General features: G+C 36.6%; 1 protein-coding gene across 1 annotated transcript in view; it reads left to right on the plus strand.

Moving 5' to 3' along the window:
• Positions 1 to 6,486: 6,486 nt before the first annotated feature.
• TNFRSF19 (TNF receptor superfamily member 19) overlaps positions 6,487 to 23,733 on the plus strand; it is a gene marked incomplete at both ends in the record, with an annotated part of 42,488 nt that continues 25,241 nt past the window's right edge. Inside the window, 4 exons of the mRNA XM_084265420.1 lie at positions 6,487 to 6,552; positions 7,960 to 8,070; positions 18,842 to 19,020; positions 22,452 to 22,537. Of these exons, the coding sequence (XP_084121546.1) occupies positions 6,487 to 6,552; positions 7,960 to 8,070; positions 18,842 to 19,020; positions 22,452 to 22,537 (442 nt within the window). The remainder of the gene's footprint in view (positions 6,553 to 7,959; positions 8,071 to 18,841; positions 19,021 to 22,451; positions 22,538 to 23,733) is intronic.

The raw sequence follows: 23,733 nt of genomic DNA on the forward strand, positions 1-23,733 counted from the left end.
AATGCTGAGAATGGAAGTGACTCAGGTCTGTGCGTTGTAAGATGCTGTGTGCTATACAAAATGCTGAGGGATGGCTTGATAAATGTAATGCCTTGGCACTGCACCATTGCCACAGTTGCTGTATTAAGCAGACTGATGCTTTATAATTTATTATTATTTAAAATTACTTTAAGAAAGAACTATTGGTATACTTTTGTATAAATGAAATATTAATATATTGGCGTTCTCATTTCATTGTATACATACACAAGTACAGATACATACAAATACAGCTGTATGTTGATGTTTTCATCTAGCAAACTAGTGTCTCCTAGAAGTTGAGATGAATGGGATGTATCAAACAGAAGAGGTGGGGTTTTTTACCACAGATTTCATGTTGGAGCACAGAATTGCTCATTATTGCTATGAGTTAAGAGTAGTCTCATCAGCTTCAATAGGATTAGGAGTTCTTGTGTGAATCACACGTTCTGATCATCTAAAAAGCTTTGTTTAGGAAAAATGTTACCATGTATCCAACTTTGGTATGGTATTTTACTTCAATTTCTAACTAATGATAATCTGCATAGTCACGTTGACGAATGTGACTGATAAACTACGTTACCTAATTTTACCAGCATGGTTTTGGAACGTCGTTTATAAGTAGCAAAACTATGGATGAATCCAGTAGTTCACTCTCAAGTTTTGCTGATTCTGATCTTTTTGAGACACTGGGATATAATGCATTCTGTAAATGTTGTATGTCATGGTGAAGACACTGTAGAGATCCTTCTTTCAGGTGCTAAATTGTCATCACCTTGTAAAGTCGGGGACTTCACCTAACATCACTCAAAGCAGGTGGTATTCAGGAGTACAAATGCTTCTTGGTTGTATGTAAAACCTCCTTCCTTTCTCCCCTTAAAATAGATGTAAATGTTTTCTATCACCTGCGATGTTCTGACATCTCTGTCTTTACAAAACTCAAAATAAATTCACGGCTGCTTAATCTTGTACAATGTCATGTGTGGCAGCTTCTGAAAAATACAGATTTGTTCAACACAATGCTTAATGTGATGAATGATTCCTAACTGACAGTATATTTACAATTTTTTCCCCATATGGGACCTCTCAGAGCAGTTGGAGAAGATGTGGTCTGAGGAGACCTCATTTACTTCACAAAGTGAAGAGTACAAGGGTTCTGGGCAGGGTGTAAAAGGAAGGTGCTCTAGAAGTACAAAAGAGTATAACAATGTGTAGTTCTGTAGTGGAAGTACTTGTCCCTAACTTGTTCCCTTTGTCTTTACCGTTGCAGCAGCATAAGTACTTTCCCTTCTCTTGTTTCTTGCCTGTGGGGCGCTGACTCTGCTAAAGCCATCTGCCACTCCTTGTCCTTTTCTTGGATGCAGTTGACAGCTGGAGGTGGTTAGGAGGGAGCTGAGCTCCTAATTCATTGGATACCAGAGACCTCTATTGGGAAGATGATTATATTTTCATCCCAGAACTTCTGAGAGTACTCTTTGCTGGTGTTAGAGCATGAAAAATGGTCGTTGAGTATGAATGTCAAATCAAGTATGGGAAGCTTAGAAGATCTAGGAATGTTAAATGAATTCAGTGTTAGGACCCTTCACCTCTTCTAAAGTTTCCCTTAGAAGATGGATGATGTTAACTTCCATTTCAATGCCCTACATGTATGAGAAACCTGCTAGTAGCCCATAATTTAATGATGCTGCCATGAGTCTTGAGGTGGTGAGTCTTTCGTGGTGAAACTTTCTTTTTTTGGAGAGAAGGAAGCAATGTTTTTCTGACAGGTTGACTTTGAAATAGAATGATGACTACTGCTCAGGCAAGCCCGTAAAATGTAGGACTAAATTTTGGAGGACAGAGGGAGGTTCAAAGTTCTTACTTTCACCATATGTTTATTACATGTTCCTAATTTATTGTTTGATATTGCCTTCTATATATACCCACAATAGATTCCACACAACCTTAAAAATGCATTCCATAGTGGAATTTCTGTGTCTTGAGTTCAGTACGTTACCGGTGATGATTACTCTTATCAGAGTATTTTGGGCAAGCATATGAATTTAACCCTAAAAGATGCATGGGGAATGATTTACTGAGTTCACAAAAACTGTGGACACAGTTTTCTTTCATTTAATAAAATAGAGGATAACTGAACTCAGCACTGTAAATACCAGTATCTCGGCAAGAACAAATACCCTTTACGTTTATTGAACTTCTGTTTGGTCGCACATATGTTAGGGGCAAAACCCATCTTTTAGTTACTGCTTCCTTGAATGCAGATGAGGTGAATGGCTGGTGTCCAACAGACATCAGTGTAGTGCCACTTGATATCGAGAGAGAACAAATTTGCCCAGTGGCAACCTATTATTAAGTACTGCAGTGTCTGCTTTTTAAGCGGCGCTCTTAACCAAACTGGAGACAGAAAAAGGAAACAAGCAGCTGGCACGGTTATTTCTCCCCCAGGACTCACTTTCAATACAATAAGTTATTAATGTGTCTTAACCATTTGCGTGATTTTTATCCAAATCTTGTCATGAAAAGAAACTACTATTTTTTTTTTGTGCTTTTAACAATGGGGGGGTGTTATTGTACACCAGTTAATTTCTTTCTCATATGTTATAAGCTGTTATATATTCTTGGGGGCTTTTTTGGTAGGAGCTGGGGCAGTAAGCACAATGATTGCATGATGCAGTACCACAGGCATTCATGCACGTCTACTGAAATGATCTGAACATGTTTTGGTGCTTCTAAGCCTGCTGAAGTGTACTGTAGTTTGAGGCTCACAGACCTGTGAGCCCATTTTAGAAGATTTGATGATTGTAAAAGATAAATTATCTAGATGTTTTATCACAGACCCAAAGCTATGAGCTTGCGTTGTGCCTCTAATGATCAGTCCACAAATTTGAAGCTCAGTAAAATGCGTAGATAAGTCTGAGAAGTCTGTGGTAGTTGATGCCAGTTCTAAACCACTTGATTTTAGAGATTTATTCTGAGTTCTGGAACTCCTGATGTTTGAAGGTGTTGGATTTGACAAGTTTTATGAAGGCAGTAGATTGTCTTTTAAATAGAAAATATTTCATGTTGCAATGAAATTTCCACACCGAAGTCAACAAAACATGTTCTAGTACAGCTTTGTCTTTGAGGTCCATGCTATAGGAAGACCATCTTAGAACACATATGGCAACTGCAAAACTGAAATATGAGCTGTCAACATGACCAACAACTTAGAATGAGGCTGCTTTTTATTCTGTACTAACTTCTGCGAAGAACTGGCATTTGGGTTTTAAATCCAGTTGTGACTCCAGAATATTAAAAACATAAAAATACATCACTTGTTTTGTTTCAATAATTATTTTAATAAATCATTGATATGCTAACTTTTTTACAATATAAATTTTTCAGGTTATTCCATATTGGAAAAAATGAATAAAATTAACATGGCTTCATTACATAAAACCTAATAAAGTTTTATTGCAATAATATGGCAAGTACTGAATCTGCTGGCCAGTTAATCAGCCTGTTCTTAATTTTCTTTATTTTTCCATACTTCAGGTGACCAACTCAGAAAAAATATAGACTGGTTAGGTTATGCCACAGCTCGTATTTTAGATCATTAGGCTTACTTCAGCTCACCAATATTGTTTGTAATGATAATTCTACTTGAAGCTTGACATAAAAATATGCCATTCTTATGATAGTCTGTTTCATTTTTAATACACATCTATTTTCTAAAGGGTAAGTAAATCTTAAAATATAAAATAAAGCATACTTTTAACATTACAAAGAATCCTATTTTTAAAATGTTAGTAGTGTTATATAGATGGTCGTATTTTATTCAACAATATTGTTTTATTTAACAATAATACTATTAAGGAATACAATGGCTATAAATTCATATGACGTGGAATAATCATTGCCACTCATTTCTGTGCAACTCAGTTAAATGTACAGATTTATTTAACTTGCACACTTAAAGTTTTGCCTCCTATAGCAATTAAGAAAGCATATGAAAAATTTAATTTTTTTCATTGAACAGCATTATATGAAGTCAAGAAGTCAACAGGGATTTTTCTCCCAAATCCCTTTTGTTCCAGCATGATTATTGGAATTAATCAGTTTAAAAATTTAAAAGCTAGATGATATTGTTTTATTGTTATGTCTTCTCTAGGTGAGTCAAGATTGTTTTGCAGGACTGCTTTTCTGTGATCCTGTGTAGAGTGGTTTATTATTTACTATTCTTAGTTATTTTTTAATCTTTTCATAACATTAGCACTCTGCAACTTCTGTAGCATTCCAGACTCTATAAAACTGGACAGCAGCAGGCTTAAATCTTTCTTGATAGTTTTTTCAAGGTTTCTGAGGTGCAAAGTCTCACAATTTCTCATCTTCAGTTACTGTTCCACCGGAAAACACATTATGTGTGTGTTTATCCATATTGTTTCTTTCCAACCATAGACGAGAAACATTTCTTGAAGCTTGGGTTCTCTTGATAGTGTTTTACTGTCTCAGCCCACTCTCTGTACTTTCAGCAGAAATAGTTTTGTTCTCCTATGCTTTTGTTCTTATGTACCTCATTTTTTTTCCCCAGCATTACCACTGCCCACTTCTCATGCTAACCTTGCGCACTGAATACGTTTTAAACACGGTTGTCTCTCCTTTTCCATTTGTTCTACAGTACTTTTTACATCTAATCAGTGTTTTTAGGTCATCTAGAATTCATTCTGAGATTTCCTGTTTCCTTTTTCTTTGCATATTTTCCTTTCATCCAACTTAAAAAAATCAACCTCTGTCAAATACTATATCCGTAGGTATTTGTATTACCTGACGGCAGGTCTTCTTTGTCACCCATGTTGACATGCATATAATCTGATAATTATGGTTGGCCCAAAGATTGTTGCCATCACTTAGTGAGAACTAACTGTAAAAATGCAGTCCTGGCTTTCTGCAGAGTGCTGCCTGCCACACCTCGCTGCTTTGCCCCTTCTGTTCTTTCTAGCAGAAGATACCTTAAAATGCAGTTCTCTCAAAAGATATCAGTAGTGCTACTGAAGCATACTTTCTTCTTATTGATTAGAATTCATTAATTAGGGTATTATTAGTAGACTACAGCGTGAAATTCTGCGTTGGAGTCTATGCTCATTCTGATTTTGTGTTTTTTGAAGTGCATTATACTTGTTATAGTTCCTGTCGTAGATCAGTTTGCAGCTGTTCTTAATCTTTTTCTGTACTACTTGCGTTTTGGGTTCCATCCTTTCATTTGTAAGTCTCTTCTACTCTTAAATGATAAAATTTACTCGTTTACCTATGCTGGTTTAAAAGACAAAATAGAATTCCTTAAGTTATGAAGTAGACCAGAAATGTTAAAAATTCATTTTTGCTTCTAGCTGAAAGCAATGACTTTATATTACTGCTGTGTAAATATGCAAATTAAGATCACATTCAAATTGCATGCTATGTATGATGAATTTATTCTTTTCTTGTTACGTTGTTGTATAGTTGGGATTTTTGAACTAAAAGTTGCACTTTCATATCCAGGTTATTGACAAAACCAGAAAGTAAAAAATCAGAAATTAACACAAAGACCCAAAGAAACAAAATGAAAGTAAGCAGAGGGAAAATGTTCCGTTGGCCAAGCACAATATTCTTAATGATTATGGAGGTGCACTTTGTTGATTTTAATAATAGAAAACCAAATCCTACATTAGAACTTCTCTTCTGTGATGGCTGCAAATAGTTCCCCTTCACTTTGTTTCGTTGTGTGTTTGTTACTGCTTCTTAAAAATAATCAAGCAAGACTTTATGGACTGTTCTGTCTTCTTTTTCTAATTAAAAATTTTTCCAGGAAGGGTGTGATTTGTTTATGCTGTTTAAAATCTTTTCTGTAATAATCTTTGCCTACCATATCATAAACAATCATGTTAACACATCTTAAGAAGTTCATAACCCTTAGGTAAGTAGTAAAAATAGATCCCATGTATGCCTCCAGTTCATTGGAGAATGAAATAGAAGAGGTTCTCGTAGCCCACTAAGCAAACCCATTCTGCTCCACACTGCGACACAGAAGGAACATTCTTGTGATCAGCTATGCCTTGGCTGATACGTGACTTATTTGAAGAAAGTTACTGTTGTGTGTTGGTGCTGTACTTAGTTGGGCATCTAACAAGGAATGTTAGGGATGCCAGTTCTATGCATGTTGACATTATCTAATCAAGACTGGTAGCACTCTCTTCCTTTGAGAATTAAGGCTATAGAAATTTTGTGTATATTGCCACCTCTTCTAAAATAAGAGCATGACTTTTAAAGCATGTTCATTGTTTAGCTTTCAGAAATCTATCTGAAATAGTTTAATGGCTTTAAGGGATACATATTTTGACATGCTGAAGGACTTGAAGTGCTCTATGGACACGAGACTTTTGCAATTTAAGCAACCATGTCAAATATGATTTTTTTCCTTTTCTTCTAGGGATAAAGTTTTAATTGTAAAAAATGGACACTATAGGATTAAAAGGAGAAGATAAACTGAAAATGGTCATAATTTTACTAGCATATTTGGTAAGTTAAAAATTAATATCTATTTTCCCCAGGATGAAAACATTGAAAAAATTGTTGGACATCGGAATGTTTGGGGGTTTTTTAAACACATTGCTGCTACCATCAAAAGTCTTAAACACATTTATGCAAACAATTACATACGCTCTTTATCAATTTAGAAGTGAGCTTGGTGAACTGATTTGTTTAATTTCTTACTATTCCTCATATATGCAATTAAAAGATTTTACCTTGTTAGCCCCTTCATGGAAGGAGGATTGAACTAGAACAGAAAATACAAGTGAATATAATGCTGTGAAGGTGATACTGCTTCACTTCAAAGAGACAGAAGAAATTCTAGGCAATTTGCAGTGGCCATTTCTTAGCACAGTGTGCTTAATATATTGTTTAGGAGTTTGGAGTATTCAGCTAATCCATGGAGCATAGCATGGCACACAGTTTCATTGCCTACTAAGCTAGCAGAGATAAGCTCAGGAACTAAGGGTATCTGTGGCTTCATAGCTATCAGAAAGGCTTAGGTCTTTCTGAAAGGATGAATACACAAAGTAAGAATTCAGTAGCAGTTGTGGAGAGCACTTTCTGTGATGGAAGACTGTATGTCGGCATTTGATTTTAAGTTCTACTGCGAGAGCTCATAGGGTTTGCTAATGTTCCCGAGTAGGATTCCAGTGATTATACTGAAACTTTGCATGGCTGATAGTACTGCTTGTGGTATTTCTCATAACCTAATCTTGGTTTCATGTTTGGTCGGATAACGTATGCAAATGCTTTTGAAGGCAGAAATTGAAATCTCTCCCTTGTTGGGCCCATGAAATACAAAATGACAGTGAAGTTTAGAAGAATTAGTATTCATACAGGTTTGGGATGTGGTTTAAGTTTCCAAAAGGTTTCGGTGACCTTTTAAAATCTCAAAATATTTCTGTTTAAATTAAGAGATTTTAGGGATTTTATTACATTTTAATAGTGGCATTAAAAAAATCACAAATAAATGTAACCTAGCAATACACTGTAATACACTGTAACTTACTGTCATGAAAACTGTACCTTTAGGAACTGGTCATGTGCATTTTTTTTATAACGTTGACTAAGGTGAGGAACTTAAACTCATCTTCAAACAATTAAGTGTCTTGATGTTACACAAGTGCCAAACATCAAGCAGATCTTATGAAAATTGTAAAATTATTGAAATTCCCAAAGTACTGAGAGACATTTAAATTCAGGTCACTTATCCATATTTGGAGTTAGATTATACATTTTCATTGCCATATTTAACTATATTTGATAATGCAGACAGCTATTTTTAAGACAAAACCAATAATGTAATTCTCAGATTTAGAATGTATATAAAGTATGTGTTAAACTCAGTCTAATTGTATTTTATTTAATTTACTTTTTTTTTTTTTTTTTAAGCTAAGTAGGGTAATTTGTGAGACTGGAGATTGCAGAGAGCAAGAATTTAGGGACCACACTGGGAACTGTATCCTCTGCAAGCAGTGTGGACCTGGAATGGAACTCTCAAAGGTAAGCGGAGAATTCTTGCTTGAATTTACTTGTTTCTGGTAAGTGCATTTATGTATGTGGCTAAAATAATAAGTATTTATGTGGAAAGATATTTTTATTATTTTGGTATTTGAACATTTTACAGTTTTCTTAAGTACTATCTTTTTTGGTTCTCTTTATATGCAGTGCTCAGTTGAGGAAATGATGATGCCATTAACAAAATAGGCAGTACCATTAAAGCACCTGGGTATGGGCTCTCAAATTAAAATTACTCTTTTTAATGGTGAGTTAGTGGTACAAGGTGGGGGGGGACTACAGGGAATTAAGACTGAATAACCTCACTGTGTAGAGGAGAGCACAAAAAATTAATTCCAGACTAGTGATTGGTACAAAACCACTGAAATGGGGGGAGGACAGGACATGACACATGACATGATTCTTTTTTTTTGCAGTGCCAACTCTCAGAATCAGTTCTCAATTTTAGGTCAATTGCCACTATAGTTAATGCTTAAATATTTTCTACAGAACTAATTGACTTAAAACGTTTCATAGTAAAAACAAGGGCATAAACACATAAATACAGAATAGAATTCAAGTGAGAACTAAGACATATCCTGTATTTCCTTAGAACAACTGGGAGGTAGGTGATTATTCTGTTTTTACTAGCTTAATGGTTGGAGCACTTTGTGTGGTGAAGCTAGATTCAAGTGCAGCTCAAATTCTTTGCTTTACAGCTTATTTAGAAGTCTATTACCTGATCCATATCTTTATGCTTTGTAAAGTAATTGAGAAGGCTCAGACCAGAAAAATATATGGCAATATGTATAAACAGAAGTAGTCCTTGTTAATATCACAGAGAAACAAAGATTTTTATCAAGAGTCTTATGAATGTTTTTTCTTTTAGAACTGCATCTCTTTCAAAAGAAAATCCCCATGAAAGTTTTTGAATTAGCAGGGTATTTAGAAGTGTAGAAATAAATCAACAGAGATAAATGGCAACTGGGATTCAGTAGAACTAGAAAGTTAACTTGACAGAATTTCCAGCAGAATTCCAAGTCTGCATGCAAGTCATGAGGGGGTCTCAGTTGCTTCCAACACAAAGTAGGTGCCACGTATGAGTAAGGATAGAGAACAAGCAAAGGAAGATGCAGCTGAAACGAGAGGGAGCGAGTGATATTGTGGAATTCATTAACTTGATCACTGGAGGAGAGAGAAATAACAGAATGAGTTAGGAATCATGGGGAGAGTGGATGTTTTGGGGGAGCAGGTATGTCATGCTAGAGGTGGGAATACGGTCAGGCAAAAAAGACAGGGTGCAAGTGGCTATCATGAAGGGTCTGCAGGTTTGTCAAGTCTCATGCCAAAGGCTCTTTCTTTGGTGCCCAGCTACTATACCCACGTTTTGCCCATTGTTAGAGTGTAAAGCCATGGCTGACATAACAGTGCAGCCTGATGGATACCTGATAGGTGGGACCATGAAGCAAGAGAGAAGTAGCTGCCCTGCCCAGTGCCCTTGCATATAAAAGGGCAAACATTACCAAGTCTGGTGTGTATGTGTGTTTAAACAACAGGAAAAAAAGAAGCTTTCAGTTTGTGGCTTTGTATTTCTTACTATATTCAGCTCTGAAAAAAAGCACAAGTTAAGTATTGTGGTTTGTGGGTGGTTTGAAGAGATTTACTGAAATTGAGCGACACATTTTTCCCTACCTCTCTGCCCTTGTAGGTAGTGTTCAGTGCATTAACAGAAATACTTAGTTTCACACTTCAGTGAGGATTGTTTTCTATGTTGGGCAGTATTAGTTAAGGTTTAGGCATAGAAACAGTGCTCCTGAAGTACAGATTTAAAGATGACTAATGTTATGGATGTGGTTTTGTTTGGGTTTTCTATTGGTTTGGTGTGTGTTTTTTGTGTTTTTCAGATTGGCCTTAGATTTGAGCATTGAAATGCTCAAAGCACTGAAAAGCACTGAAATGTTCTGGGGGGTGTTTTGATTTATAAAGGCACTTGTAAATATAGCTCTGTTTAACAGTGGTCCTACTAAAGCAGTATTGTATGCGTTGATGTAGCTTGCTTATCTCGTTGGCAAATAAAAAAAGCATAAAATCTAGTTCTCCCAGTAATTATACTTTTCTTTCAATTTAAAAATGCTAAAGTAAAATAGAAATGTGGTATATTATTCAAGTTATACTTGTACTTGAACTATTTTTATTTACAGTCTGATAGTTCTGATTCTTAGGACTAGTTTTTCTGAAAGTACATTTACTAATTTCAGTGTGTCAGCAATAACTTCTCCCAGACCTACAACAGCTTTCAAATACTATTTTTTGCTCCCACACTAGAACTGAAATGGCTAAGCAGATTCTGCTCAAACCTACATGTGAATGGAAGCGTAATTTGCTTTATAAATAGAGGTCCAATTGTCTGAGTCGTGGTGAAGGGTGCAGTGCTGTGGCTGTTACTTAAATACAGTTGAGAGTAGTCTTGCTGAACTACAGCTCGAAGCGACAAAGTTAAGTCAGAGGTCAGAAGGCAAAGGGAAAAGGGATTTAATGATACACTTGAAGTAATTTGCAGCACAGGGGGAGTTCTGTTTGCTCAAGTTTTTTACATGTGAGAAAGCAATGATGTAATTATGCTGTAGTTTAATAACAGTTTCTTAATAACAAATTATGTGTCTGCTTTGCTAGCAAATATGTAGTGCTCCTGGATAGAACTAGGTACATTGCTTTGATGTATGGGCATGACTGTCTAAGTATGTAGTAAAATACATTATCAGGGGGTGGGGGAGGTAGCTTCCCAAAGAAAAAAAAAACACCCATATTTTAGGCAAATGCCTGGCAGGTGTCTTTTTTATATTAGTGACAAAAACCTGCAGCGTATGTTGTTAAATACAAAGGTCCAGCTCTTGGGTCATGCAGCAGTGAACTCTGTGAACTGTTGATGTAATGTATGTCCCTATTTCCTTCCCTTGAAACTCAGTTCAGGTAGAACTTCTACTGCTGAAGAGGCTGAAGCAGACAGATCCACTGCCTAAGACTGCAGAGCCATCACTTCACTCTTATTTATGAGAAACTACTTCATTTTAGTTAGAACTCTACAGATTTAGTTTGATTCTTGTTATTGCTGACTAAAAATAGGAACTGTGTTCCTTTTAAAAGTCAAGTAGAGTTAGGTTAAACACTATGAAGGAAAACCTTAGTTGTCAAGACAAAAATTAAGATATTTGCCATGGTACAGATGGGTACTATGATTTAAATACATTGCCATTGAATTGAGCAGCAGACTGTTTACAGCATAAGTACACTTGTGCATATACTTTATCCTTTTGCCTTTGTTAAACTGAGTACGTGATTTTATGGAAATCACAGCTAATACATTGTTTTCTAACTATGGTACCTGTTTAATTTTTAAACTTCAATGGGATTTTTATTGTGGATAAAACCCTGTTATGTCAACAGTCATTAGTTGTCCCTATACTTAAGGAAGAGACAGTGATACCTGATGACCAGGCTTAAGAATCTTAACACAGGCCACACAGGTGACAAGGTAGGTAATTGTGCCCCTGTACTGGGCATTGGTGAGGCCACACCTTGAGTACTGTGTCCAGTTCTGGGCTCCCCGCTATAAGAAGGACATTGAGGTCCTTGAGCAAGTGCAGAGAAGGGCAACCAGGCTGGGGAAGGGGCTGGAGGGCAAATCATGTGAGGAGCAGCTGAGGGACCTGGGGCTGTTTAGCCTGGAGAAGAGGAGGCTGAGGGGAGACCTTCTCCCCACCTACAACTACCTGAAGGGAGGTTGTAGAGAGGTGGGCGATGGTCTCTTCAGCCAGGGGACAGAAGATGGGACAAGGGGAAATGGCATGAAGCTGTGCCAGGGCAGGGACAGATTGGATGTTAGAAAACAATTTTTTCCTGAAAGAGTTGTCAGGGCCTGGAACAGGCTGCCCAGGGAGGGGGTTGTGTCACCTTCCCTGGATGTGTTCAAAAAAAGGGTAGATGAGGTACTTAGGGATCTGGTTTAGCATAGGATGGGAATGGTTGGACTTGATCTTCAAAGGTCTCTTCCAACCTTGTGATTCTGTCTGATTAAAGTCTAATCGAATTGAATTCTCTCGTCTGTTCACATGTCACCAGATACTCAAGATATACTACAGACTTGCATCAACAGTATGGATAAATGTGCACATACATATGTGCCTAGATTTACTTAGTTTTACAAATATTGACTTATTTACATGACGTTTGTGACTCTGTGAGCATTTCATAATACATTTCCAAGTTAAGGAAACCCTGTTGTTTTTCCTTAATTTATGCATGAGACTAGCACAGAAATCGACTTGCCTGTGGTAATGCAGGAAGTTCTTGATGGAACAGAGTAGACAGAGGCTACAGAGTGGAACAACAAGATGGAGATTCTTCCTTCACAAGGTGCCACATGGACAAGAAAAGGAGTGACAGTTAGAAGTTGTACCAGGGGAGAGGTTTTACCTCTATGTAAGAGGATTTGTATTTTTTTTACAGTGAGAACAGTCATTCACTGGAACAGCCTCCACAGGAACATGGTAGAGTTCTAATCACTGAAGGTTTTTAGGATGTAATTGGACAAGGTGCTAGATCAGCTCAGCTCCCAGTCCCACGAAAAGTTGAACCAGATGTTCCTTCCAACCTGGACTGTTCTATGAATCTACGATGAGTGTTAAAATTTTAGTTACAAACTAGTGTTCAATCTGTTGAGATTGACCTTCAGACACCCTTCATAGCATGAAATAGGCAAAATAAACCAGCCTTATTTCATGTAGCAAGTTGCAAATCTAGGCTACTTTCAGCTTTTGCTGTCACAGTTTAGCTTCCTTAAAATAAGAAAAAATAGTACACCATCAACTTTTCCTTTCTGATTCCCTGTGTACTAACAGTAGCGCTGCAGATGTCACATTAACTGAAAACTAGAATCCATTGATAACTTCATGTTGATTGTATTTTTTATAAAGTACTTTTAACATATTGCCATCATAAGCAAGCCAGCTTTGTTATTATCAGCAGTTCAGTATTGATGAGGAAGGGACTGAAAGCTGCTTCTCTTTTTTGTTTGCTGCTTTGTTAATTTAAAGAAAAAAATATATATACCATAGTGTCCTTGGTAGCTTTTTTGATGCTTTTGAACCACTAGAATAGCTTACTTTTGAGTGTGTGGGGTTTTTTTTGTTTGGGTGGTGTTTTTTGGGGGTGTTTGGGGTTTTTTTAGCTTTCTTATGGGATGGGAGACTTCAGTTCTGAAGGACATGTTTCCTTCATGTGGCTCAGCTTTATTTCATTTCTCATTCGTTTAGTAGGAACTGAGGCATCATATAGTCAACCAGGTGGTTTAATATCATTCTTTACGTGGTGTCAAGTTGCCAGTGTCTGACCAGTCATTGGTGTGGCTTGATAGTAAGAGCCTTTTTTATCCTATCTTTCTTATATTTTTTCTGTATAAATCAAACTGTATATGTGATTCAAACTTGTATAAGTCATAATTAATGCAGAAAAAAAATACATTATGTTAGTTTGGGTTTTAGCCTTTTCCTGAAAACATTTCAGTACAGAAATGAGAGTCCTTCTAGTCCCTTGACCATAATTTGCTTTAAAAAAAAAAAAAGGAAAAGTTCTATAATTCTGGGGAACTTCCATGTAACTTTTGCATATAGAAATAAAAACAAAGCAACCCATACCTCAGTCACATCAACCTGGTATTGCAACTCAGAACTTCAACTGCAATTCTAGATTGTTTTGTCAACAGATCACATCTGAGATTGTCGTTCAGAAACACTGAAATGACAGCTTTGGCAGTAGTACAGTCTTTCCACAGCACCCTGCCTGTGCAGGTATGCTGACACAGTAGGTTTTTAGGGTGTACTATGGAACAGATGACTGAATGGTCAGATTTACAGCTCAGTCTCATAGTCTATTGTAGCAGTACAGTTGAGGACAATGTGTGATAAGGAAGAAAAAGGCAGAGATGAAAGGGAGAGAGTGTCTTAAGCCAACACTGCCACCAAATATTTAACGATAAATATTGTCAACAAGAGACTGCTGCTGTACAGAGAGCCTGTGGGACAGGGGCAGCTTGGTAGTTGCTTCCTTGCACTAGCTATATGGTGAAGGAACAGTAGACCTGTATGCTGGCTCAGAAAAGGGATTGTGAATTAAATGGGAAGGTGCTGTTTGAAGCTAGTCCTGAATGTAACAGCAGTACATGCTACAGAGCATCAGATGTGGTGTGCTATGTCTGACAAGTTGTCGCAGTGAAGTTACTGAGCAGCTGCTACCACATAACTTCAAAGCAAGAGAGCTGCCTGAGAGGAAGCCTGCCCTGCCTCAGCTCAGGAAAGGCTAACATGTCTGGGTTGGTCTTCTGGAAGCTGGAAAAGCTGTGTGTCGGCATGTCAAATCTTACTGAGCATGAAACTTTTCTAACTTTTGCCACACCACCTAAATCTGACATGTTGGCAGCACACTGTTGCAGTCTGTCCTGCTTAGAGACTTCTGCTGATACCTACAGCTCATTATTGGATTTTAGATGAGGCTGATCCACAGCCTAAGGAGCTTTTTTGAAGCTAAAACTGTATTCTATTTAAGAAGGCCATATACTCCAAGGTATTACTAAAAACTTCATTTCATAGCACCAGTGTTGTGCTGCAACCTGACAGCAATTAAAAGTGCCTTAATTACTGGAAGGCTTTTTCTTGAGAATACCCAAATATTCTTGTAATCATCGTGGCCTAAGTGGAACTTCTCTGTGCTCTACTGTCTAGGGACTTACGTAGGATGTGGATAATCAGTGGAACTAGAAACAAATTCTGAGATGCACTTGGAGATTACAATCTTAATAATGCCTGAAAGCAGTTTTTTTAAATGAAATTTGAGGTTGTTATAATTGAAAGAATATTTAAAATCTAATTTACTCTTCATTTACTTTTTGCATTGCATTCAACTTTTAGGGAAAAACCATGCCACTTAGCTCATTACCCTTTATAGTCTGCTGTACTTTTGGTCATTCTGTCTGTCTTGAGTCAGTGGTTGGGTAGTAGTATATACTGACAGAAAACGTTAACACTGCTGAGGTAGTGCTTTAAGAGGTGTCTCTATTATTGTATGTTTTTAATATTTTTAGCTGGAAACTAAGCTGTGAGTTTAGCTAACTAGTTTGCTACAAATTCCTAGGTGGCTTTGACCAGTCATCTCACTTGTATCTTAGTGAAACCTACTGCTGAATAAAGTGTTCTGGGGATGCATACATTAAAGGTAATGAGATGTCACAATACTGTGATAGTGAAAGAATCATAGAATCATAGAATGGTCTGGGTTGGAAGGGACCTCAAGGATCATAGAGCTCCAACCCCCCTGCCACAGGCAGGGACACCAACCTCCAGGCCTGGAGCTACACAAGGCTGCCCAGGGCCCCATCCAACCTGGCCTTGAACACCTCCAGGGATGGGGCATCCACCACCTCTCTGGGCAGCCTGTTCCAGCCCCTCACCACTCTTTCTGTAAAGAACTTCCCCCTAATATCTAACCTAAATCTTCCCTCCTTTAGCTTTAGTCCATTCCCCAAAGCTGTATAAATAGCCAGAAAGTAGAAATTATTTTAATTCTGATGGTTTTTTTCAGTAATTTCAATGCAGTTTTCTAAATCAGTATTTGGATTTTCATGGCTTGTATTGTGAGAGAGAAATTTTTAATTAATATTGTCTCGTAACATTGTAGCATTGAAAAGGGGATGTGCAAAGGAAATAGTGGGTTAAGTATACTTCACAATATAAGAAATAGAGTGTGTATTTACCTGCCTTTTTTTTTCTGGCACAGAAAAAGTGGTGGGTTTTTTTTATAAATTAGCTAATGAAGGTTACAAGTTTCACTTCTCTGCAGGCCTGAGGTGAACTGCCACAAGAGATGAGCCCTCTTTTTAAAATATGAGTGGGAGGATAGAAGGGATGAGGGGAGTTTGGAACTATTCAGATCACATCAGCGATATAATTTGATAGCTTCATAAATAGACCACTAAGAAAACTGGTGCACATGTACTGATAGAAGATGAACAGTTGATTGTATCTTTGCTGGACTGCTAAATTATAAAGTCCAAGATTTCAAAGGGCTTGAATCCATAGTCTAAATCATATCCTTCAATTTTGGGAATGTGGTTAATTATGAGTACAAATCTGTTTGAAGTTCTGCCTGGTTTACAAACTTAAATATTTATTTTCCCCTGCCAGGCAGTTACCTACCTCAAATATTATGTGAACATAAAAAGCACATACATAAAGTTGTAGTTGTTATGGATTATATCTACAGAATTCCTGGCAAGGTTTTAGAAGCCATCTTTGAAAAGACCAGAGTCTGTAAATTCCTTGGGCAGAAGATTTCTTTATATTGCATCCACCAATTTTATAGCTTTAAAGTAAAACATTCCATGTTACAAAGGACCACTAAGATGTCTCCATACATCTGACTATAGCAAAGCAGATCTGATAGAGCTGGAAACAATTTACTCAAGCTTTGGTAGTTTGGGCCAGTGAATTGAAGGCATTCAGTTCTAACTTTTAAGTTAGAAGGCATTTAGTTCTAACCTAAGTTCCTGGTGTTTGCTTGGTTTTAATCAGAAACTTCAAAGGTATTCTGAAAAGCAGAACTTATAATTAAGTTAATTTAAGCCTTATATTTGAAAGTTTACTAGGACTTGGGAGGGACTGATTCCAAGCGATTTATCAAAAGGTACAAATATACATGATTTGACTGAACTATATAATCTACCCTGTAACACTGCTGTTTGGATGATCTAAACAGAAAGAGTAGGTATTTAGAAAGAATGTGTTAAGAAATAATGAGATTCAATGAAAAAGCTTCTTAGGAAGAGCAAAATGTCCTACCAAAGTTCATCTGGTTCCAGTCCCTGGCTTTGTATACAGCTAAGTGAATTTGAGTGTAAAACTGAATGGTAGTGGGATATTTTTAGGTGGCATAAAATAGAACTGCATTGATTCCTAGCAGAAACTGGTAGGTTTGAAATGAAATGGTAGCAAACACTGTGCTGAAGTAAGTTTTTAAAAAAGAAAAAAGTTTTTATCTCCTTTTGCTTACCAGTTTTATTAAGGTCAGTATCTTGCAGGAGAAGCATGCTTTACAGTGCCTGAAACTGTGGTATGCTTTTCTTGTTGTTACTAACAGCAATGATTTATCTATCTGCCCCTTCATCTGAACAGCAGTCAATAGTAAGAAACTACATTTCAGCTAAAAACAAACAAAAATAATTAAAATTATTTTTAATGCCCATTTCAAATGGTTTCCTAAGAATTGTTCATTTTCTGTGTGCTTCAGTGCTTGTTCTTCAGAGGACAGCAGAGATTCTTAATGTAAAGAAAAATTTAAAATTCCTAGAATGTCAAGCAGAATGCATCCAAAGTTGTTTATCTTTGCAAATTAGAGGCACTGTAAAATACCTATTGGACAACTCTGTCACAGAGCTTGTTCCATAGCTGCTTTCCCACTGTGAATCTTGGAAAAACCTGAACGTGTTTCTAAGCTTCAGAGCTCTACTGCAGATTTGCCTAGGTGGGTGACTTTGGAAATAGTTATTTATATGCATCTAACATGCATGTATTATGAAGGAAGCTTCTGGAAACCTGCACCTAAGTTGCCCCAGGTGAAGATTTTCTGCAGTTTTCCCACTAGGAAGTTGTCCTATTCTTCTGCTGAGACAACATACCGGAGGAAGGTGGTCTCCACACTGTGCCTTTCCTACCTACCTACCCTTTCCCAATAAGTCCTTTCTAACAATTTGTTGTATTCCTCTTTCTGTTTTGTGGTGTGTCACTAATGCATTGGCTATAACTCCAAAATACAGTGAAAAAAAAGTAGTAAGACACATAGATGAGAAAAGGGAGTAGTAACTCTCAGTAACTTAAGAAATAGGGATGTAAAAATCAAACAGATTAATAGCTTGATAATCAGTTCATAGAATTCAGCCCCCAAACTACTGCAAATTATTGGGTGAAGTGTTTCTCTTTTGCAGCCTGTCAGTTGTATTAGGTGTTTTTTTCACAAAGGAATGGAAATAATTTCTTTAAACAAATGAATTTGGGATACATAACCAAACGTAATAATATTCTTTGTACAGTGAAATACCATGTGTCCCTGTGATCCCCAGAACTATTAAACTTTTCCAATAGTTCAAGAACTGTTAGAACTGGAGTGGATTGAGTTTCTGAAATTCTTCGTAGCTAAGCAATGTTTCATGCCTAGCTGATGGTCATTAACCAGCTCTGTTTTATTTGGTAACAGAAATTCTAAGCCTTTGAAGATCAGTGCACTCTCTTCGGCAATTAACTTTGTTCACCTTAGCTATGAACCTTAATATCAAAGTGTTTCTTTGCTGGTTTTGTAACTGAGTAAGTGCCTTTATACTTCACTTGTCCCAGTTTCTGCACTTTCACATGACTGACCTAATTAAAAAACAGACAGCTCAATAATTCTACCATAAGCTAGTAATAATGAAACTGTGGGAGTCCTTGAAGCCCTTTATCATTCAAATGCACAGTGGTTTCATGAATAAAGTGGATGACTAAGTATTACTTATAGAAGTAAGGGAGATTATTAGCAGTGGAAGACACATTTGAACTTGCTGAAAGGGTGGCTTTTGTCTCTAGAAAGACCTACTCTCAGTAATAATTACACTAGGTCTTCGTTTTATCCCAGCATTCTCTTCTTGTTCACTCTTTCAGTGACTGAATAGCTTGCTATTGCTTGTTAATCCCTACAGGAATGCGGCTTTGGATATGGGGAGGATGCACAGTGTATGACATGCAGGCCAAACAGATTCAAGGAAGACTGGGGCTTTCAGAAGTGCAAGCCTTGTCTGGATTGTGCATTAGTTAACCGGTTTCAGAAGGCCAACTGTTCTGCCACCAGCAATGCACTATGTGGGGACTGTTTACCAGGGTAAGTCCATTTCTGAAGATGAGACTAGAACAAATTCAAAACTGATTGGCATTACCATTTGCTTGTTCATTTTTTCCAGATAAATGTTTGTTTCCTTTAGGAAGGTCCCAAGTTCTAATCCTGGCCTTGCTAACAATTTGCTGTATGATCAGAGCACATAATGTCCAAATTGCAGTCTTAATTATTTCCTATATAAAAATGGTTTCATAATTGCCTATCTGATCTATGATAGTATTGTTTATACAGCACCTGAACAAAATCCTTCAAAATGCTGTTATTGGTGACTTAGTTCATTTTTCTGGAGAACTAAACATTTGGAAATATGTGGTTACCTTCCTGAAGACTGATCACATTATTTGCTTCGTTTTTTTCACCCTCCTGTAGGTCGTTGTGTAATAATTCTCATACACACATGTATTTTTAGGTCAAAAATAGTGACTGGGGTTTATGCTCCTGAATTTCCTTCACCATGTTGGTAAATTCATAGAGCAGGATCCTGGTTGAGGAACATAAATGTGTCCGAAAGAATTGGTTTGGAACAAATTGTGATGGTGTGGAGACTCACTGAAGCTGCTGTTAGAAAATTAAGACCTGTGCTTAGTTTGTTTTCCAGTTACTACAGATCTCTGTTGCTAATCTTCCCTGTTTGTAGTATGAAGACCTGTAAAAGGATATTCTTTACATTGTGTCAAGTCCCACCATTATAAATACCTGCAATGAATTTGTTAAAGGGTATTTCTAGTGCTTTTTTGAACTGTGGATTGCTAGCTTGATTTATAGGACTGGGTTAGAACTGATTTGCAGTTGTAACAGGCTTTGGATTTTCAGGGTATCTACTTCAGAGATGCTTTAAAATTTATACATTTGTTTCCTTTATATATCTCAACCTTTTAATTTTATTTTTATACACTTTGGGTGTTGGGGTTTTTTTTTAATACCAGCTATCAAACACTTGAGCACTGTCAAATCTCCTACAGTTATTCCTGTCAAGCCAGAAGTGAGGTTTTTTCATTTAAAAACACTTGGTAAAGCTTTGCTAACTAATGCTGGTTTAAGTCTCAGTATAACGAAGTGAAGGCCCAGGTGTTAGATGTTATTCTCAGCCACTTTTGATAGTACCTGGAGCCACATGCTGGATTGATTTTAAGCTCTGATTGCATATTAATGTATATCTATTGTAGGGCTTATTTGGCTGTTAGCAGGGAGAAAGTGTAAACAATATAAGCTGAATTTTGGAAGATGAGAAAGAAAGGAACAAAAAAAGAAGCCAGACTAAAACATGACTTACTAGTAAAACGAAACTGGGGGAACCTGGGAATGCTTCTGGGTATTCTTGATACATATGTTGAGTATGTGTTAAAATGAGAGCTGTTTCCACAACCTGTTGTACAGGCAGCAAAGCTGGAAACATGAGGAGGGAGTCAGTTAGGAGTAGAGGAGTCACAGGACATCTGCTCTGGATGTCTTGTGGAACAGAACTGTAGAATGTGCCACCCACTTATACCTGTCTATCAGTTTAGATGCTGCTTAAGTGAATGGAGGATAAAACTAGCCAAACCAAATGGTTTAGCTAATGTTTTACCTCTCAGCAATCATATTTATTTCTGTTTTGCATGGGTTTCCAACATGCCATTCCCTATTGTTCAGCTTCAAAACACTACAGCGAGCATGTCAGCTAAAAACAAATATTAACACATTTCAGTCAGAATAAATGATCACAGTGGCCCCTCCAGTCTTACAGCCTATGAATCTCTTTCTGTTCACATTGTTAAAGCAGGAGTTTCTTGAGCAACTGGAAAGCTGTTTGCTTTAGCTGATACAGTCTTTGTACTTTAATTTGCAGTGTTAGTAACTTAACATCAGTAGAGCTAGCACCTTTTATTTAATGTGCCACTACCACTGCAGAAAACACTTAATTCACACACTCATCTTCAACGGAGCACAGCTATTGATTCTAGTGTAGTACTAATGACTGTTTGAAAGACACAGACCTACTTGATTAGAGAACTGTTCTAAACAAGCTCTTTAGAGGATGCCATGCTCTCATATAAATTTGAAATGCAGCACGAAAATTCTGGTTTTTCATTTGATTCTACTCTTGTTCCTTGGTTTAGGAAGGTAGGCTTCTGCCTGTCACTGTGGACAGTAAGCTCTTCAAACAGAAACTCAATAGTAGAGTTCTTGAAATGTCTGTAGAATGTCTCCTTGGGTACAACAGCCTTCTTTTTTTTATTTTTTTTAAATGCTGTTTGCATAATATCTTTAGGAATGAGTAGCTAGTTGTTTAGTTTGCTCTAAAGTTTTATTTTACTGTTCAATTGTTACTGCTTGTGGTATCCCACTGTTATTACTTACCTAAACCTTCTGATGGATATTTCTTTGTAATACCCATTTTTTCATACCATGCAATGCTTGCTATCTAGAATTTTTAAAGTATACATTTGAGCATATAAAAGCAAAGTGGAGAATTGGATAATGTGCATTGACACTTATGTAGCCACTCCGTTAATTTGCATTCACAGTCCATGCACAATGTAATTTTGGGTGATGGTGAAGATCTTCCTGGAGAAGAAGGAAGAGCCCAAGTGGGATTGTTGGTTTGATACAGTATAGTTTTGAAAAGCCATTTTTTATTGTTTTGCTGTTCCACAGTTCCACAGTTGGAGTAATCTCGTTTTCTGAAGATTTTGTCACACAGCATGTTAAATTTTTTTTCAGGAGTGGGAATGCCATCCTATACGAGTACATAAATGAATCAATTTAAGTGACTTCCCCCCTTCCCCTCTCTGAGCTAGGGGATAACTTAGGGATTTTAAATAAAAAGCATCCACGTCTGCTCCATTATTTATTCTTAGTGGTGATAACTACCCTGTAATATCTTTAACAGAGCAAAGTAGATTAATCTACTCACTTTTAGTTTTTTAAACATGTAAATAAGCTTGTATGATAGAAGTTCATCATACTTTTCTTGTATATTGTAATCTATGTGGAAAATGGATATTGATTTCTGTCTGAAATCTCCAGAATTCTGTATTTCTTATATGAATATAAGATTATAGTGACTACACATAAGGAGTAACAGCTTTAGAATTTTTCCTCAATTTACTTTAGATCTGCTGCTGTTCTATTAATTAATATCTTGCAATATGAGCTGGGGAGCTGCTTTGGCAGGGGGGTTGGACCTGATGATCTCTCGAGGTCCCTTCCAACCCCTATGATTCTATGATTACATGATCTACTGTACTTTTTTTTTTTTACTTTTATTTTCTTCTGTTTCCTGATAGTTTGCATTGGGACACAGATTGACAAAAATTTGTAGTTTGATTTTTATTTTTGTTGTTGTGTTGTTTTCTTTTGTTAAAACACCAGATTAATTTTGTGAGGAAAAATAACTGATTTTGATTGACTCTTTCCATTCCTTCATCTTCTAGATTTTATAGGAAGACTAAACTTGGAGGCTTTCAAGACATGGAGTGTGTTCCCTGTGGTGATCCTCCTCCTCCCTATGAACCTCACTGTAAGTGCTCCTGCTGGAGAGGGATTAACTCTTTTGCATTAGAATATTTTCTCTTTTAACTTGAAAGCTTGGCAAAAAAAATACAGTCACAGTTATGAAGAATTTGTTTAAAGTCTAGTTTTCTTGTTAGTAAATGATTCTGTTAATACATGTCATCAGGTCCAGTGTTATCATTGCAAAGTTTCCTCATATGACCACTCACTCAAGGATAAACATTCCTGTCATACCACATGATTAGGGAATCTTAAGGCTACTTCTGATGTTGTCATGTTAATTTTCATTTCTGGTTTGTGTTAATGCCAAAAGAAAGGCAGTTTCTCTAGACCCTCTGCCTACGATCAGGTAGGCTTATGTGAGTATGAACTCTTTCATGAGACCCAAGAGGAGTAATTTGTGGACAATTTCACTACTAAGGTTACAGTGTGAGAGAACAATAGAGATAAATATCTTTATAGTACTCTATACATTAAGAATTAAATTAGTAATTGGTTTCTCTATTTGTCTCTGGCCTATGAGAAGATTAGAATCTCTTTAAAAGGAAATTCTTTATTCTGCAACTTAAGCCTTTTTACTGCTTCTTCCAAGACTACTGATGGTCTACATCCCATTAAATTTTTAATTCAGTAAAAGGAGTGAATTATTCTTGTTATATTTATTCATGTCAGCTTTATAATATGAAAAAAAAATAAACCATAATCCTGTGGAAAACCTCGGGGGTTACTTGTTTGTTTCTGTAGCTGTGAAGTTGTTTTCTGAGGTTTTTCCCATTTTTCAAACAGACACAATTTTTTATAGAAAGATTGATTTGCCAAGTTCCTGAAATGTTTCATGCTACCTTAATAAGGATTCACTGTTTCTTATAATAATTCTTTTTAATTGTGCTAAATTAAAATATAACCAAGTATATGCTATTGCATGTTAAAATCATGTATTTAAATTGTTCTATATTGTATTTAATTTAATGCAATAAGAATTCTTCATCATTGCATATATTGCTTAAGATTAGCTGTTTTCAAATGAGCCAGACTTCCTTGTTTTGCTTCCATTCTAGTTTTAGTGCCTTTTGGGGTATAAACTTACAAAACCCGTTTCTCAGGCAGTATCTTTAATAGCAAAAACTTTTATGAGTGGGGCTTCCTATGCATTTCTCTTACTCTTTGACAGAATTCATTACATAGTCCTGAATCAGAATAATT

Source organism: Gallinula chloropus, assembly GCF_964237585.1.
Source record: "Gallinula chloropus genome assembly, chromosome: 1".
Lineage (NCBI taxonomy): Eukaryota > Metazoa > Chordata > Aves > Gruiformes > Rallidae > Gallinula > Gallinula chloropus.